Source organism: Antechinus flavipes, chromosome 1 (assembly GCF_016432865.1).
Source record: "Antechinus flavipes isolate AdamAnt ecotype Samford, QLD, Australia chromosome 1, AdamAnt_v2, whole genome shotgun sequence".
NCBI lineage: Eukaryota > Metazoa > Chordata > Mammalia > Dasyuromorphia > Dasyuridae > Antechinus > Antechinus flavipes.
In genome coordinates this window covers 106700723-106716672 of record NC_067398.1, presented here as the reverse complement: position 1 = coordinate 106716672, position 15950 = coordinate 106700723, and the positions used below count along the sequence as shown (strand labels likewise).

The window sequence follows — 15950 nt, the reverse complement described above, 5'->3', positions numbered from 1 at the left end:
CTTCTAATTTGAATCATAACATAACAATGTGAATTTTGGGTATGGACCAATGTGACCAAGAGAAGAGAGAAGGTAGAAACATAGGAAGGGATAATTTTTGTAGTAGCAAAAAATTAGAAACCAAATATATAAGCCCTATAAACATGGAACATCATTGTACTAGGAGAAATGATTAAAGGGATGGCATCAGAGAAACTTTGAAAGATTTGTATGAATTGATACACAGTTAAATAAGCAGAATCCTGGATAATGTATATAATAAAAGTACCACAGCCGGATTTAGGAACTATGATCAATGCATTGACCAACCATGATTTCATAGGACTTATAATAAAAAAAATACAAACAATCTCCTTCTGACAAGAAATGATAGACCCAAACTGCTAAAAAATGAGGGATACATTTCTATGCCTCATGGCCAACATGAGAATTTGTTTGGATTGTTTATATATATTATTTATGAGGATTCACCTTCCCCCAATAAAGATAGGAAGAGAAAATAAATGCTTCTTAATTTAAAAAAAAATAAGAAAAGAAAGGAAAAAAAATTAAAGAAAATACAGTTTTGGATACAGGGAACTTGTTGAGCCCTTCATATCACAAAAATCTATAATGGAGATCATACTTTATTGCTAAAAAAGAAAAATCTGGAGCTATTCTTTTATATAAAGCTAAATGTTATAAAAATTGGCAATTCAGAATTATACAGATAGGGCAGATTACCTTCAAAATATGTACTTCAGATTATGGACCATGTTTAGCAGTATTCCCAGGATACTATGCTTCAAAAAAAGGGGTACTTAATCACTATATATTGGCACACTGGCAAATATGTCTGGAGGAAATGAGCACAGTAACACCTGACTCTAATCAATGCAACTAATATGTATTTAGTTAAAAAGGCTTATTTAAACATATCCACTTCAAAAATCTTCATCATTTTTCGAGTGTGAGTCTATGCATGTGTGTTTGCTTTCAGTAATGCTATATTTCTTGGCATACTTATGGGTAGAGGAGAAAAAAAACCCAGAAAATGTGTCTACTACACAATATTTAATGTTGTCATATGTTCTGTTGTAATAGGTTTGTGGTAAAATAGTGTAAAGAAGAATCTAAGTCATAGACAACTCTTCAAAGAAGATAATTTATCTCTAGGTGAAGAATTCCATTGGCTATTGAGCTAGTGACTGATTATTTTATTAATGTATCTTTGTAACAAAGATTAATGGTATCATAATAAATGGGCTATAGCACATGCTGTCAGTTTACAACAATGCGGGCAATACCTGGAAATAAGAAATATCATAATAAGATCTAATGACATGCATAAAAATGAGGGTTATTAGGAGGCACATTCTGCTTTAATCCTGGTTGTTTCCATTTAAATAATAATACAAACTAATCTCAGATGATTTGGAGCCTTTAGCAATGGTGATCACTCAGGAAGAAAAATAACAGAAATGACATTTTTGGATATCTAAATATTTGACTTTCAACAATCAGTTTTGCTTAATAAATATTGTGTCTCTTTTAAGAGACACAATATTCTATCGTATTTTTACTAGCACATTTTAAAATCATCTCATATTTATATATGTCTTGTCATGCTTCACCAAGAGCAAAAAGACACCACATAAAACTACTAAGTGCAGTAATAAAAACTTCTAGTATTATTAATCAAGAAAGAAACAAAAGGAGGGGAATACTCCAAGGGTAATTACTTGAATTTTTTTTTTTATTGCGTCATATATTTTTTAACTTAACCAAAGAACATTCAAACCCTTCTTGAATATAATATGTGATTTTCTTCCTTAAGAATATCTTTTTCCATTGGAAGGAAAAAAAGACTTTAATTTTGCTGTCAGTATAGTACTCTTCTGTCAAACACATCCTACCTTTCAACAAACCTGGCTGTCAGAGTAATAGTGCACTTGATGAAACATTAGTGTGCTCAGAAACCACTAGCCTCAAAAGCTGTAGGTTGAATTACAGCAGGAGCACCTTTTTCCTATAAATTGGCTTGATTACCCTCAATCATGTATCTTACATGTTCATTTGCTGCAATCATCATCATAACTAAAACTGTGATTTCTTGGTGGAGACACAAGTTGCTTTCAAATACATTGGTACCACATCCTCAAAGCTAGAAGAAATATGGCTAATTTTGTTCACTGTTGAATAAACGCTTAAATGAAAGCAGCTCTGAAGAAGAAATAAATAATTCAAAAATATTCTCCTTCCTCTCTACTCCCTCTCCACCAATACCATTAAAAAAAATAATATAAGGAGGAGAACCAAAGTTAAGAAATCATTCAACTTCTATCAAATCTGTTCCTCACTACTACAGCAGGGGGAAAAAAAAACCCATCCCAATACTTTTCAGTTCTATACACTTTATTTCCTGGAATTCAATGGAAGATACTACCTTTTAGAAATGAAAATACACTGATTTTGGCTGAAGAAAGAAGGAAACCAGAACCACGAATGAAACAAAAGATGATTGGATCTGGGTCAAAGAACCTGATCTGAATCTCATCTTTGTTACTACCTAGAAAACTAGAAGAATCACTACCTTTCCTGTTCCTTAGTTTATTCATGTATAAAAGTAAAGAATTGGATAAAACTACATGGATCACAAATTTATGTCTCAGATTGAGAGACCATTGACCCATATCAAAAGATTATGAAAATTTTGTAAAATGAGGATATATGTAATGTTGATTGATTAACACTGTAACAGACAATTCCTGTATTCTCCCTGAAAATACATTCTTCCTAATGTATTGGTACTGAAATATGTCGGATGTCACCTCTAAAAAAATCACCTTTGGAACAGGCATATATAAGTTCACCCTAAAGACAATAGGCATTTTGTATCCAAACTAAAAAGCAAGAATTACTGATGTCCTATATATTCTATCCTCTAGGCCAACTAATTGCTCATAGGGTCCCAACAATAAACATGGTTTATATTACCATCCTGGATGAAGTATTTTTCAGAATAAGTTTATCAAAGTCAATGCTAAACTTCAAGAAGCTGGCCTTTTCTGTAAGAGAAAATCTGGGCTCACAGAAAGAAGTAGCAATAGACACATCCAAAGAGCAGAGAATTCAAGAGATCCTACTACTGGCCTTTAGAAGCATAACTAGGCTAAGATTTAATTATTCTTTGCTTAAACAAACAGTGAAACAAATCTATCTCTTGATTGCTTATGGTATGACTAGACTGAGATCTAACTAGACTGGCATTCTGTTATATTTGAGGCTCAACTTCCTCACTCAAAAAAATATGGGATAGTGGGTGACTTATTTACCCTTTCTAGACCTCAGTTTCCTAGCACTAGATGATTTATCTCTAGTTCTGAATAACTCTAAACCTTTTCTAAAGCTCCTCAGGTTTGAAAGATCTATAAGCAATGTTAAATTCAACTGAGGGTGACCAGATATTCTATAGAAATACACTTCCTTTTCATTTAGAGCATTTGAAAGCTTTCATTTTTAAGCAAAATTTAACTCAGCTATGGAAAAGTTTTCATGATCCCCATTCAGTCTTCTCCCTCTATTCACATTACGTTATATTTACTTGTGCAAATTTTGTTTATCATGAGAGAATGTAAGTTCCTTGAAAGAAGGGCTTTTTTTTTTTTTTTTTGGTAATTTCAGAATTCAACATTGTTCCTGGCTAATAGCAGATGTTTAATGACTACTTGCCAAACTGAATTAAATTAAATAGAATATTCCAGAGTTTTGCTTTAGCCATGGGTTCTTAACTATATTTTGAAACAAGATATATAAAATGTAATAGATGATTATAATTGAATATAAAATAACTTAAATACATTAAATACAAAATAATTAAGGCAGCAGGGCTCTAAAAATTGGGAGAATACAAAGAAGATAATCAGCACAGGTCTCTGCTGGATCAACATATCAATTAGGTCTCAAGTGGCTTTTTCAGGATTGATGTATATCTGTGGTCACATTTTGTAGTCTGGGGAAGCCTACAAACTACTATTCAGAATGCTTTTAAATGTATAACTACTTAAGATACAAAAGGAAATTAATTTCATTGAAATATAGCTATCTACCTATTCAGCTATCATCCATCCATCCATCCATCCATCCATCTATCCATCCATCCATCTATTCATTCATCCATCCATCCATCCCTATCTATCTATCCATCTATCATCTTAAAAATCTACAGACTCTAGATAAAAGACTTCTGGCCAAGATAGTCCATGGCCTGACAGTGTCCACACTCCACACTCCCCAAAACATTGGTATCCGGAAACAGTGAGGTCTTTCTCAAAAAGCTAGAAAAGGCAATCTCTAACTCTTTAGGAAACACAGGAAAGCCATTCTATGCTAGGTTCTCCATTTTTTTTTCTCTCCCCAACAGTCAGTGGGTAGAGCTTGGGGGATATTAAAAAAGACAAGGAGTTTCTTTTTTCCCCCCATTCTCTTTTAAACCATTGTCAAGCCTCATATCCCAGTTATGGTTTCATTTATTATTTTAATTTTACTCACTTCATAAGGAGGAATTAATCTTGTAGAAAGGTATGTCCTAGTAGATATATGATTTTGTTGGGGGAAAAGAAGTTGAGAACAAAGAATTATATGCTATTTTGGATTATTCTCACTTATTAACCTTTCTTTTGTATTCTGACCCCCTTGGTGCTACAGTAAAGCCTATGGACATCACAGTAAAAATGTTTAAAATACATAAAACAATATACAAGGATAATAAAAGAAGCAATTATATTGAAATGTTGTTATAAATATATTTTTTCCTAAAGTTCACAGGGCTTAAGTTAACCCTGCTAAGAGTATTTCTATCAACTATATACAAATATTGAAAACAGCCAGTATGTGTTTGTATGTGTGTGTGTGTGTGTGTGTGTGTGTGTGTGTCTATCTGAGAATTGTGTTTGTATGTGTTTGTGCCTCTCATTGTGGTGAACAGTAGAGATTTGCATAGAAGGATGGAAAAATTACAACAATATTTTTAATATTGATTCATTTGCCTCTTTGATTATAAGAATGTTTCCCCCATATAATGAGCATGGATAGACAGCTTCTTCTCTATGCAGTTCTTTTCATATTATACTTTGTAAAAAACTTTAGGTTCTCTCCTGAGAATAACTAAACTGTGATTGGTTTTTCAAACTGAACACACTCATTAATCACTTGTCTGAAGCATTTTAACTGGGACATACTTGTGACCAAGACCTATTAGTTTTTTAAATTCTTTGTATTAAAGGGGCCAATTCAAGGCAAAATCTTTTAAAAATTCACCACCAAAATTGGAAGATTACAAATACATACTCATTAGCAAAAAAAGTATGTCAACATTCATTCCTCTAAAATATACATGTTACTAAAGTTATTTGCAAAGATTACAGATAATTGATCTTTAAAACCAAAAGCCCTGTTGCCAGTGTTAAATGTCTTATTTCCAGAATTGTAGTTCTTGATATTTTTGACAATAGTTTAAATGGCATGAATACAGGAACCTCCTGTTATTCAAATCAAGTTTAAAAAAAAGTTACATGCACTACATGCACTAAGAAGTATAATACTAAGACTTAGAAGTACTTACACACAAATTTAAAAAATGACTAAAATATGTGTGAATAATTTTGAAAATTGTATCACAGAAACGATGAGTTCAGAAAAGGGAAGGTGAAACATGCTATCCAACTCTTGCCAGAGAGCTAAAGTACTTAAAATGCACAGAAACGCAAAAAGTTTTTAAACATGTCTAATACAGAATGTGGAAATATGTCTTGTTGTACTATGACTATTTTTTATGAAGTTACAATTGCTTTTCTTTTTTCTAATTATCCAATTGGAAGAGGATTAGTTGGAAAAGGAAGAGAGGGGAAGGAAAAGAGAGAGAAAATAAATGCTATTAAATATTTTTAAAACTATTAAAATTATGAGAGGCATAAAACTAATTATGAATATCTTGAAATTTAATTTAATAAATATCTTAAATCATTTAGATTTTTTCCTCATTGACAACAAATAAATGTAGAATTAATGAAGTTTATATGTATATATAGATATAGATATGTAAATTTATATGAAATTATTTTTGTAACTTTGACAATAAGCTTATGTTTTTCAAATTTCCACTCAGTTGTTTTTTGTGATGTCTCATCAATCCATGTTAAATATATACATTATCTATCTATATATATACATAATAATCATGTAGTTGCCTCTTCTGTTTATTATATTGCTTACTGAACTCATGAGATATCACAAAATTATGTCTATCTATATCTATAGATAATATAGAGATTTTTATCTATATAGATATACCAACATAAATACTGATATAGAAATAGACATCAAAAATAGATCTAGAGATAGAGTCATAAAAAGACTGGGTTTTCATATCTTGCCTCAGCTGGAGTTATAGAGGAATAGCCTCCTCCTTTTCTGATCAACAAAGCATTTTTAAACTATTTACATATCTGATATGGGTCATCTTGTACCTCATTAGTAAATCCCATTTTGAGATTCTCCTCTTATTAAAGCCAAACTTAACTGCCCACAACCCACTGAACCACAGGATTCCAGAGTTCAAGAAATCCACAAAATTCAGCCTCCCCTCAAAAGGTATTATAGGAGTGTGCCATCACATTTGGTTTTTATATTCAATTTCAACTAATAATTATCTTTAAATAGTACCAAAAAGTCCTTAATATACATAAAGGGTATGGCATCATTCATTATGCTAATCAAATTTATACATACCTTCCCTACCCTCTGAATTTACATTTTGCTACTAATCAATATCAATATGGAACAAAATTGAAATAATAGCTTTGACTTTACAGTCAGAGGATCTAGGTTCAAATCTTATTTTTGCCATTTATACCATTGGAATCTTAAGCAAGTCACTTAATCTTTTTTTTTAGTATCTCTTTTGCTGGGTGTGACAGAAAGTCAAAAAAAAAAAAAATCAAACATCGCTCAAGGAGCTTACATTCATTCAGAAAAGACAATATTAATTCATATAAATACTGGGTAGTGGACTTGGGATCTAGAAGTTCTAAAACATTAAACTAGCTGGAAGTCACTTAATCACTCTGTACCTCTCATTTTCATCATCTATAAAAATGAGTTTAATTTGATGGACTCCAAGATCGGATTCTGTTCTAAATCTATGATCCTATGAAATACAAGGTGAATGTATAGTTGTTAACTACAAAATAATTAGGGAGGAAGGATGTTAAATGTTGGGAGACTAACAAAAGTGTGTAGAAAATAGTGCTTTAGTTACATGCTGAAGAAAGGGAAGTATAGGTGAAGAAACTTATGAAAAGACTAGTATAAAAGGCATGGAGATGAGAAGTGAAATGCAACAGGTGAGAAACAGATAACCGAAGTTTGGTTGGAAAGAGCATAAAAAAGGATGAAATTATAAATTGGGGACAAATTATGAAAGACTTTAAAAGACAAATATTATCAAGTGCTATTGTGTAGGAGAGCTGTGTTTTGGTGTCTTATTATTCCTTTGTGGTGTTCAGTTATATCAGCGAAGTCCAATTGTTTATGACCTCATTTGGGATATTCTTGGCAAAGATACTAGATTGGCTTCCAATTTCCTTCTGTAGCTCATTTTATAGATGGGGAAGCTGAGGCAAAGTTAAGTGATTTGTCCAAGGTCACACAGATAGCAAATATCTAAAGCCACATTTGAATTCAAGTCTTTCTGACTCCAGATATGGCACTATATCTATTACACCACCTTGCTGCCTTCTAAAGTATAATATTCAAGAGGTCCGTGGTTGTCTAATCTACAGTTTGAATATTCTCTGCTTAGTACAACATATTTGATAAATTTTTGTTGTTCAAATAATTGCAAGACTGGAGGCCCCGTATGTAAAGATAACTATGATTATTATTATTATTTTAAGCACTAAAAATATACTACTTAAAAAAACAAAAAAAAAGCTTGCATTTCCTTAAACATCTTTCCTCAATGGAAAGGAAAGCATTAATTACTTTTTCATTTGATATTAACTTAAGTACGCATCCATTTTTATAAGCCAGTTTGAGTCATTTCACTCTGTACCCCAAATGCTGGCAAGCTTGCTTGATGTTGGCCACTCTTTTTTTTTTGTCTCAGTCTTTCATAAAAATCCTTTTGTGTGACTGTCAAGCAGCTGTGCTTTGTTCTTTAATGTTCCTAGCCCAGCTCCCCAGCAGAGACCACTTTATACCGTAAACTGTAAAGTACCATTTTCACAGCGGGGACAACAGTGTTCATCTTCAAAAAGAGGCATTAATAAAATGAGACTGTAATGAACATGCTAATTCTGATCACAGAGTATTACACAATGGCACTGATAGTTGGCTGCATTCTCATTGAAAAATGGTAGAAGTTCTTTTCCAACTGCTATAATGATGTACACTTTTGAAAGAAACATATGTATGCAAACATTTCTCTCTCTTTCCCACCAAAATGTCTCCTTTAGCTCATTCAATTGCTCACCTTTGTCCAGTAATTCCTGTCTCTACTCATTCGGTAACATTCAACTTCTGACAAAGTATTTTCTTCCCATCTTTTAAGTATTTGATGTAGTGATTTTCATTCATTAAAATACTTATATTTGAGTACATTTAGATTGCATATGTTGAGTTACTTCTAGGCTAACTTTCTAATCCTGATTTGATGGTGGGGTTCCTTACACAGTAGATACCTCAAATGAAATTTGCTCCATATGTTCACACTCCTAACGCTGTTATCACATGAACCCCCAATACGTTTTCTTATCTTTAATCTGCCAATTGATATAATTAGCTCAAAGAAGAGTCATTAGAAATGAAATAATAATAACACATCTTTCCATAAATGCAAGATTCATTCTCTTATAAGGATACCCAGAGTGAATGAATAATATTGGCAATTAGAGAATTAACAAAGTAGAAGAGTCACTCTAGTATAGAATATATGTAGCCCAAGAACATCCGGCTGCTGGTTTTTCTCCTTGTCTTCTTGGAATATTTTCATACTGCTCTTTGACACAAAATAATGAAACCATGTTTTCTCTCAAGGAAGAAGACAACATAAACATATATAAATATAGAGCACTGGGACATTAAACTAGCAATGTGACTCTGAGAAAGTGAATCTTTCTGTACCTCTCAGTTTATCATCTATAAAATAAGGAAGTCGAATTTGAGGTCCTTTCCAACTCTAAATATATTATTCTATGAAATATAAATAGATTTTGGTTAACAATAAAGCAATTAGGGGAAAATCAGAAGAAGAGAATCAGCAGATGTCTCTGTAGGATGAACAGATCAATTAGGTCTCATGCAGCCCTTTCCTGGAATGCGTACGTATCTGTGGTATTTGGCCCTATTCTCCATCTCTTGACTCCAGGTTGATTAAACATCCTGCTGCAGGATATTACTATGCACATTTACAAATAATCAAAACCTATGGGCATAGACTATGACAAGCAGAAATCTCAGATTTGAAACAGGTCATTTTCTGAGTAATACCCTAAGTCCAGATTCCAGATTCTCTACTCCTTTTATTTGAATAGACTCAAACCAGCTCAACAGCTGAATTCTGCTATGTTCTTCTAATTTAAAATATAAGTGCCAGTTTGGGAAAGACAAGAGACAGAATTTTACTCCTTTCTTCTAGTCTTCTTTCCTCAACCTGTTGCAGATACTCCTCTCCATTTTGAATATTATCTTCCTGAAGGTAAATTGTAAAATAGTCATTTTTTAAGAGCATCCCCAAGAGCTTTACTCTTCATTTACAGTTGGCTCTCTTCTCACCTATTCTTCCTTGGACCTGTCACTTTCTAAAGGTCACAATACAAGTGGTTAGCATGCCAATCATGAGAAGTTTCCTGAGGTGTCTTTATTCAATAACAAATACACTATAATTTTGCTAGTTTTTTTTTTTTTTTTTGACAAACCTGTGGTTTCATTGATGTGGGGAAATTCTAATGAGAAAACGATCTGGCAGACACTTTAGAATGTCTATTCTTAGCTGCCTGAGATACAGAAATGTAAACATTCTTATCTAAGAATATGCAGTCGGGATATATCTGAGCAGGGACTTGAACCAAAGATGGTTCTCCATATGCTGTGCCACATTGTTCATAAGAAACTCTCTGATTATAAATATGAATATATTTTCTAAAACATATACCTGGCATGCAAACATCAAAAGGATTATGCTATGTACACTCTGGGGAAAATGGAGCACTTGGGAGTTGTGTATAAATATACATAAATAGTAAGCCGTTAATATTAAATGCACAGACATAGCAGGGCTATCTTGTTTTGACCGATAATAGGAGAAAGTCTCACTGAGAGAATGAATACACACAAAATGAAGGGAGCCATAGTACAATGAAAAGAATAGTGGATTTGAGGAAGGGAAACATTCCAGGTCTGAAAGATACCCAGAGGATTGATTAAATATATGACATAGAGGCTGAAAGATGCACAACTTGAGACAGTTCCAATAGCAGGGAGGAACTACTTTTTTTTTTTTTTTTTATTTAGATAGGAAAAGAGAGATACATCAGAGAGAGAAAAAAAGGAGGGAGGGAGGAAGGGAGAAGGAGAGAAAATGGGGACAGAGAGACAGAGATAGAGAAAGATGGAGAAACTTTAGGGATGATGATTGAGAGGACTCCAGGGAACGGGAATAGCCAATGAGAAGATATGCATGGAGATGGGAAATAGAATGCCATGTGGAAGAATACTATGAATTCACAGAATTATGTAAAATGCTAGAAAGGTAGGATAAGATAAGGATGTGAAGAGCTTCAAATGCCAAACCAGGGATCTTTTATATAATTCTGGGCAAGGGGTGCGGGCAGGGGGAATGAATTAGGATTCCCTGAAATTTAATTGGTTTAGGGAATGATATGGTTAGACCCATGTTTTAAGAAAATCACTTTGGAAACTGTATGGAAGACTGATTGCCATAGAGAAAATATACTCTATCATTTTCTCAGATTCACTTATTGCCAAATTCTGAAATTAGAGTGGTAAAATTAGAAGGATTTCTAATCTAATAAAACAAATTTGCAAATATATAAGCCATAATATAAGCTGAATATTCCCCACTTTTCTATAAAATATTGTATGTACAATTTCATAATATTTCAAGTTTTTCAGATTCTGACCTATATCTGACCATTGGCCCAGATGATTCTGGAGGGAAAAGTGAGGCAAGTGATTTTGCACAGTCTTCCCTTATATAAATCCAATTCACTTGATATGGCATTATCTCCTAATGTTATGGTCTTCTTTGAGAATGGAGAACAAACAATAAGAGGTTATCTGCCAGTGTGTGTTAGATTCCTTGTATAAAAATCAGTTACTTTGGGAAAAGTTTCTCTGATTTGTATTCTCTCCCCCACAAACACAATTTAGAAGACTTTTTCTAGATCATTTAAAACCTTTTTAGTATATAAGAGTGCTAAGAGAGATAACTTTTGGATTTTGTGATAATATTAAATTTAAAGGTCTACTAAATGTGCCAGTATAATATCTTATGAATCCTGGTTTTGTAACTATTCACTATATGAACCTAATAAAATCAATTAATATCTCTGAGTCTCAGTTTCTTCATCTGTAAAATGGGAGAAAATAACTATGCCAACTACCCTTCAAAAGTTGAAGTGAGAAGAAAAAAAAAACAGTTAGATATGTAAGCACTATACCAAAAGGTTGCTAAATGTCTATTTATAATCCTCTTTTAAAAAATGCAATGACTATATTATCAATTATTATAATTTTTTAATTTGAAAATAAATTTCTTGTCCTGCATGCCTTGCCAATCTCAAGTTGTTTTGAACAAAAGTTGAGTTGTTGTTTAATTTTCCTTTGTATTTAATAGGTATTTTCAGAAGGATTATAATAGAAGCAGTTGAATTATCTAATCCAATTACTCTCTTTTTTTACAGATATGGACACTAATTTTCAGAGAGATAAAGGACAGGAAGTCACATAGAAGAGTCTCCAAATCATCAATAAGGAATATTCAAAACATTATCAATATTTGAAATAGTTCATCATTTAAAAAATTATAATTTTAAAAATAATGCAATGATTACTGTGTTCCTTCTTACCCCCTAGACCTTTCTTAGTATAAAGATAAGTAATTAAGACAAACTGAACAAAATAGTAACATCTTTCTATATGTATACCACATTATGAACCCAGTGCCACTCCCTTTTTTGACTGCCAGTTTAAAAGAGGAGAATGTCCCTTAAGAGAGGAGGGCATATTTTACCATACACTCTTATCAAGAGTCATTTACATAACTATTTCTATGTTACATATTTGTATATAGGTATTATAGCTGATCATTCAAAACCCTGAGGTTAGCAACTAATTACCAAAAAAGTAAATATTTTTAGAGTTAAATGCAGAAATACATTCTGTCAATGTGTTTAATCCTGCTTTAGATAAGAAGAATAAAATCATAATATTTAAGCACAATCTCATTTTTAATTCAACACCAATTTATTAAATACCTACTATGTTCCAGATGTTGAAAATACTACAACAAAGCATCAAATCCAGGTTCTTTTTTTATGGAATGAGGGTAAATAGTAAGGTGAGTGATTGTCTAGAAATGCTGGATGCTTCTAAGGTTTCTTCAATGGGTGGATGAATGCCATGCTCTCAAGAAGCTGATATTCAGTTGGATGATTTTTGCAAAGTATATCCAAATAAGTAAACTGCACACATTTCATGATATAAAGTTTAAGGGGATATAATTTTCTGTACTATAGAAAGTGAACTTGAAAAACTACAATCAGTTGGTTAGTCTTTTCATTTTTCATGTTAATAAAATGTTCATTTATATTTTTGAGCATTTTGACTGTAGAATTGGATAATCTGATTTTCTAAGCTGCTTGAGTATTTTATGGCATGCATTTCCTCTCCAATCTACCAGGTAAATCTGGCCCATGCTATTAGTATCAACTCTCTTCCCAAGAGCCGGGACCTTGCCAATATCAACAGGAGGTGCTTATTCTCGTGCAGAGGAGCAGGATGTTACTGCTTTTTAAATCTCTGGTTACCACAAAGATCAGGAAGCAAAAATGTTGCTAATTTCATGAAAACAAAAAGTAAATGAATCCTTTAGGGGGGAAAATCAGACTGAAAAACTAATAGCTTTAAAAATCAAATATCCATGCAAATCTTTACAGGTTCAGCTCTTATTATTAGATTTTTCATACACATTCTCCAATTTTCTTCATCTTAACACATTAAATCTGGTGTCTTGACTGCTGGTATATGTCAAAAAAATGCTACAGTGTATCATGGAGAAAGAATTATCAGACAAATTTCCCAAGACCACATGGCCAGGTGAGAAACAACAAAGTTCTTATTCTGTGACATAAGATTGAATTAGAGATTGGGATATATCCTTGTCACTACCATTTATTTAAGAGCATAGTCATCCTGAAATAAATTCAGAATGGACATCCTATAAGGTAATGCTGACATGGAATCCTCTGTTGAATTAATTACAGAAGCACCAGAATTGTAGTAAGAGATAAAGGTAGCTAGCATGACCATCCAGCAAAGAGAAAAACATTTGTAGGCAACATAGAAACTTAACAACTAAGTCTGAAATTTTATTAAAGATAATATACACTGTGATGATCTGTATTGTACAAGCTTACTGAATAAATCAAAAAACTGCCCCTAAAAAGCAATTACACTCAAACTTCACTATTCCCTACAACCATAATTCTGGGGGGAAAAAAGGTGAATTTAAGGAATTAACTTATTTTTGTGTTTCTTTTTTTCCTTTTTTTGAACTTCCTTGAGATCTGAAAATAGGTATTATGAAAAAATAGTAAAAGAGAAGATAACTAAGGACAGAAATCTTAGAAACAATCCTTACCTCAAAAAATCAGGAAAGGTCTAAGTTACTGAAAGGTTAAACTCTTAAGATTTGGTGAATTTGAGTAAGTTTTGATTCTTTTGTAATGTAATTAACCACATTGTATGATTTCTTTTTTTCCAAGCACCCCATCAAAGAAAGAGGAATAGAGAAAATAACACCAAACATTGACAGTGATGTAATCAGTGAATAATCTCACTTACCACGTAAAACAGTGAGCCTGGTAGATACACTTATTTCTCCAACACTATTGGAGGCAACACATTCATAGATTGCCTCATCCCGAGGAGTTCGTAAAGGTTGAATTCTGAGAACAGATCCGGATCCATCATCAAACTCTATTACCTATTGAAGGAAACAACAGCTGTCATAGGTGTTGTTACAAATGCCTACCTTTCAGCTAATCCTGTGTGTGCAGAATGAACTATATATTCTTCTAAAAGTGAAACTAATTTGAATTTTGAGTATGAAATGGCTAAGCATAATATCTGGCATAATTCAGTGAATTGACTATTTAGCAGATTATAGGTAAGAAAATGCACAGCTAAAATGTACAAGCATATACATTTCTGGTCTCTGATGAAGGCATCGGAATTTTCACAATGACACAAAAATACAAATGTAGTTGTTGTACATCTATATGCGTTATACCAAACCCTTTTAATTTAGAAAAATGCATTTTATGATTCAAACAATGATGGATATCTTTTTGATGTTGTGCCTTGTCTAAGTGCCAAAATGCAGCCATTCAGTAATTGGACAATACGGGAAGAATTAATGCATATCATCACAGATAGCTTTTCTGGCATAAAATATCTTCTGCTAAGAGGTATAGATGGAAGAACCATGAAGAGTAGGTATATAAATCTAGCATTTATTCAGTAAACAGGACAGCTTTCATAACATTAAAGCCTGGTAGCTTATGTTAATTTTTCTGTAAATCATTCCAGTATTTATTCTAGTTGTTAGCATTCTTTGTATTTTTTGAGATCATTCTTCCTGGAAAATGAAGAGTTATTTCAAAAGGAAAAAAAAAAATGTCTTTAGCAGGGAACCTCAACTTTCTACCTTTCTGTACTCTAGTTGTACTTGAGTTGTAATATTGTTATTTTAAATATTCATTTTAGGAGATTGTCAAAGAACAAAAAAAATCACTACCACAAAACAACAGATTCAATGTTTATGATTAAGAGATCTTATTACTCCCTCATTTTTTTTTTACAATTATGCTTTGTTCTGAAAGCAGTTTTCAGAGATGTTGACCAGATTGTATTTTAACTGAATGACAGTTTTGTATAAAACAAGTATAATCCAAGAAAGAAACAAATTTTAAGAAAATTCATAAATACATTTATGAAGTACCCAAATTCAAATCAAAATGAAACAGACATATATTAAGCATATATGCAGGGAAAGCACAATATCTTTAGATAAGATAGAGACATTACAGTCAGTCTTTAGAGGAATAGGGTAGGGGGAACTGGATCTATAGTTTTGCTGCTTTAGGCAACTCCCAGATGAGGAAACATTCACTTCTTAGGAAGTATATAGCACCTCTTCTGCATTTTAGAGATTTAGAGAACCAGGTAGGGGCACTGAGAGATAATGAGATGGAATCTAGCTAGGCCTATGTCTCCCTGATTATGAGGGCATTCTCTGACCACTATTTTCTGATAAAGGGATATATAAATAATTATAACAAAATATGGAATCAATGCATAAAGAAGGAAAAATACAATGTAAGAGAGATCACTATTCATTGAAAGTATCAGGGAGGTTTCAAGGAAGAAAATAGATACGTTTACATTGGGCTTTAGGGGATAGTAAAAGACTCAAGAGGTAAAGATGAACGTAGGGATCAATATGAGTAAAGTCAATAAAGATGAAGGCACAGAGTATAGATGAGAAATGATAAATAGGTCAGAATCAATAATGTAAGCTCAAAGTGGGAAGGCACCTCAGGGGAAACAAAGTCACATTTGTACCTAAAAAAGAATCTCTTTTACCATATAATCCAAGTGGTTATGTA

At 32.6% G+C, this 15950-nt stretch overlaps 1 protein-coding gene across 18 annotated transcripts in view; it reads right to left on the bottom strand.

Moving 5' to 3' along the window:
• The window catches only part of PTPRD (protein tyrosine phosphatase receptor type D), a 2844105-nt gene that overhangs the window by 313943 nt on the left and 2514212 nt on the right, over window positions 1–15950 (bottom strand). For all 18 annotated transcript variants that reach the window (XM_051987498.1, XM_051987402.1, XM_051987374.1 and 15 more), the window contains one exon: window positions 14125–14266. In XM_051987498.1, the coding sequence (XP_051843458.1) occupies window positions 14125–14266 (142 nt within the window). The remainder of the gene's footprint in view (window positions 1–14124; window positions 14267–15950) is intronic.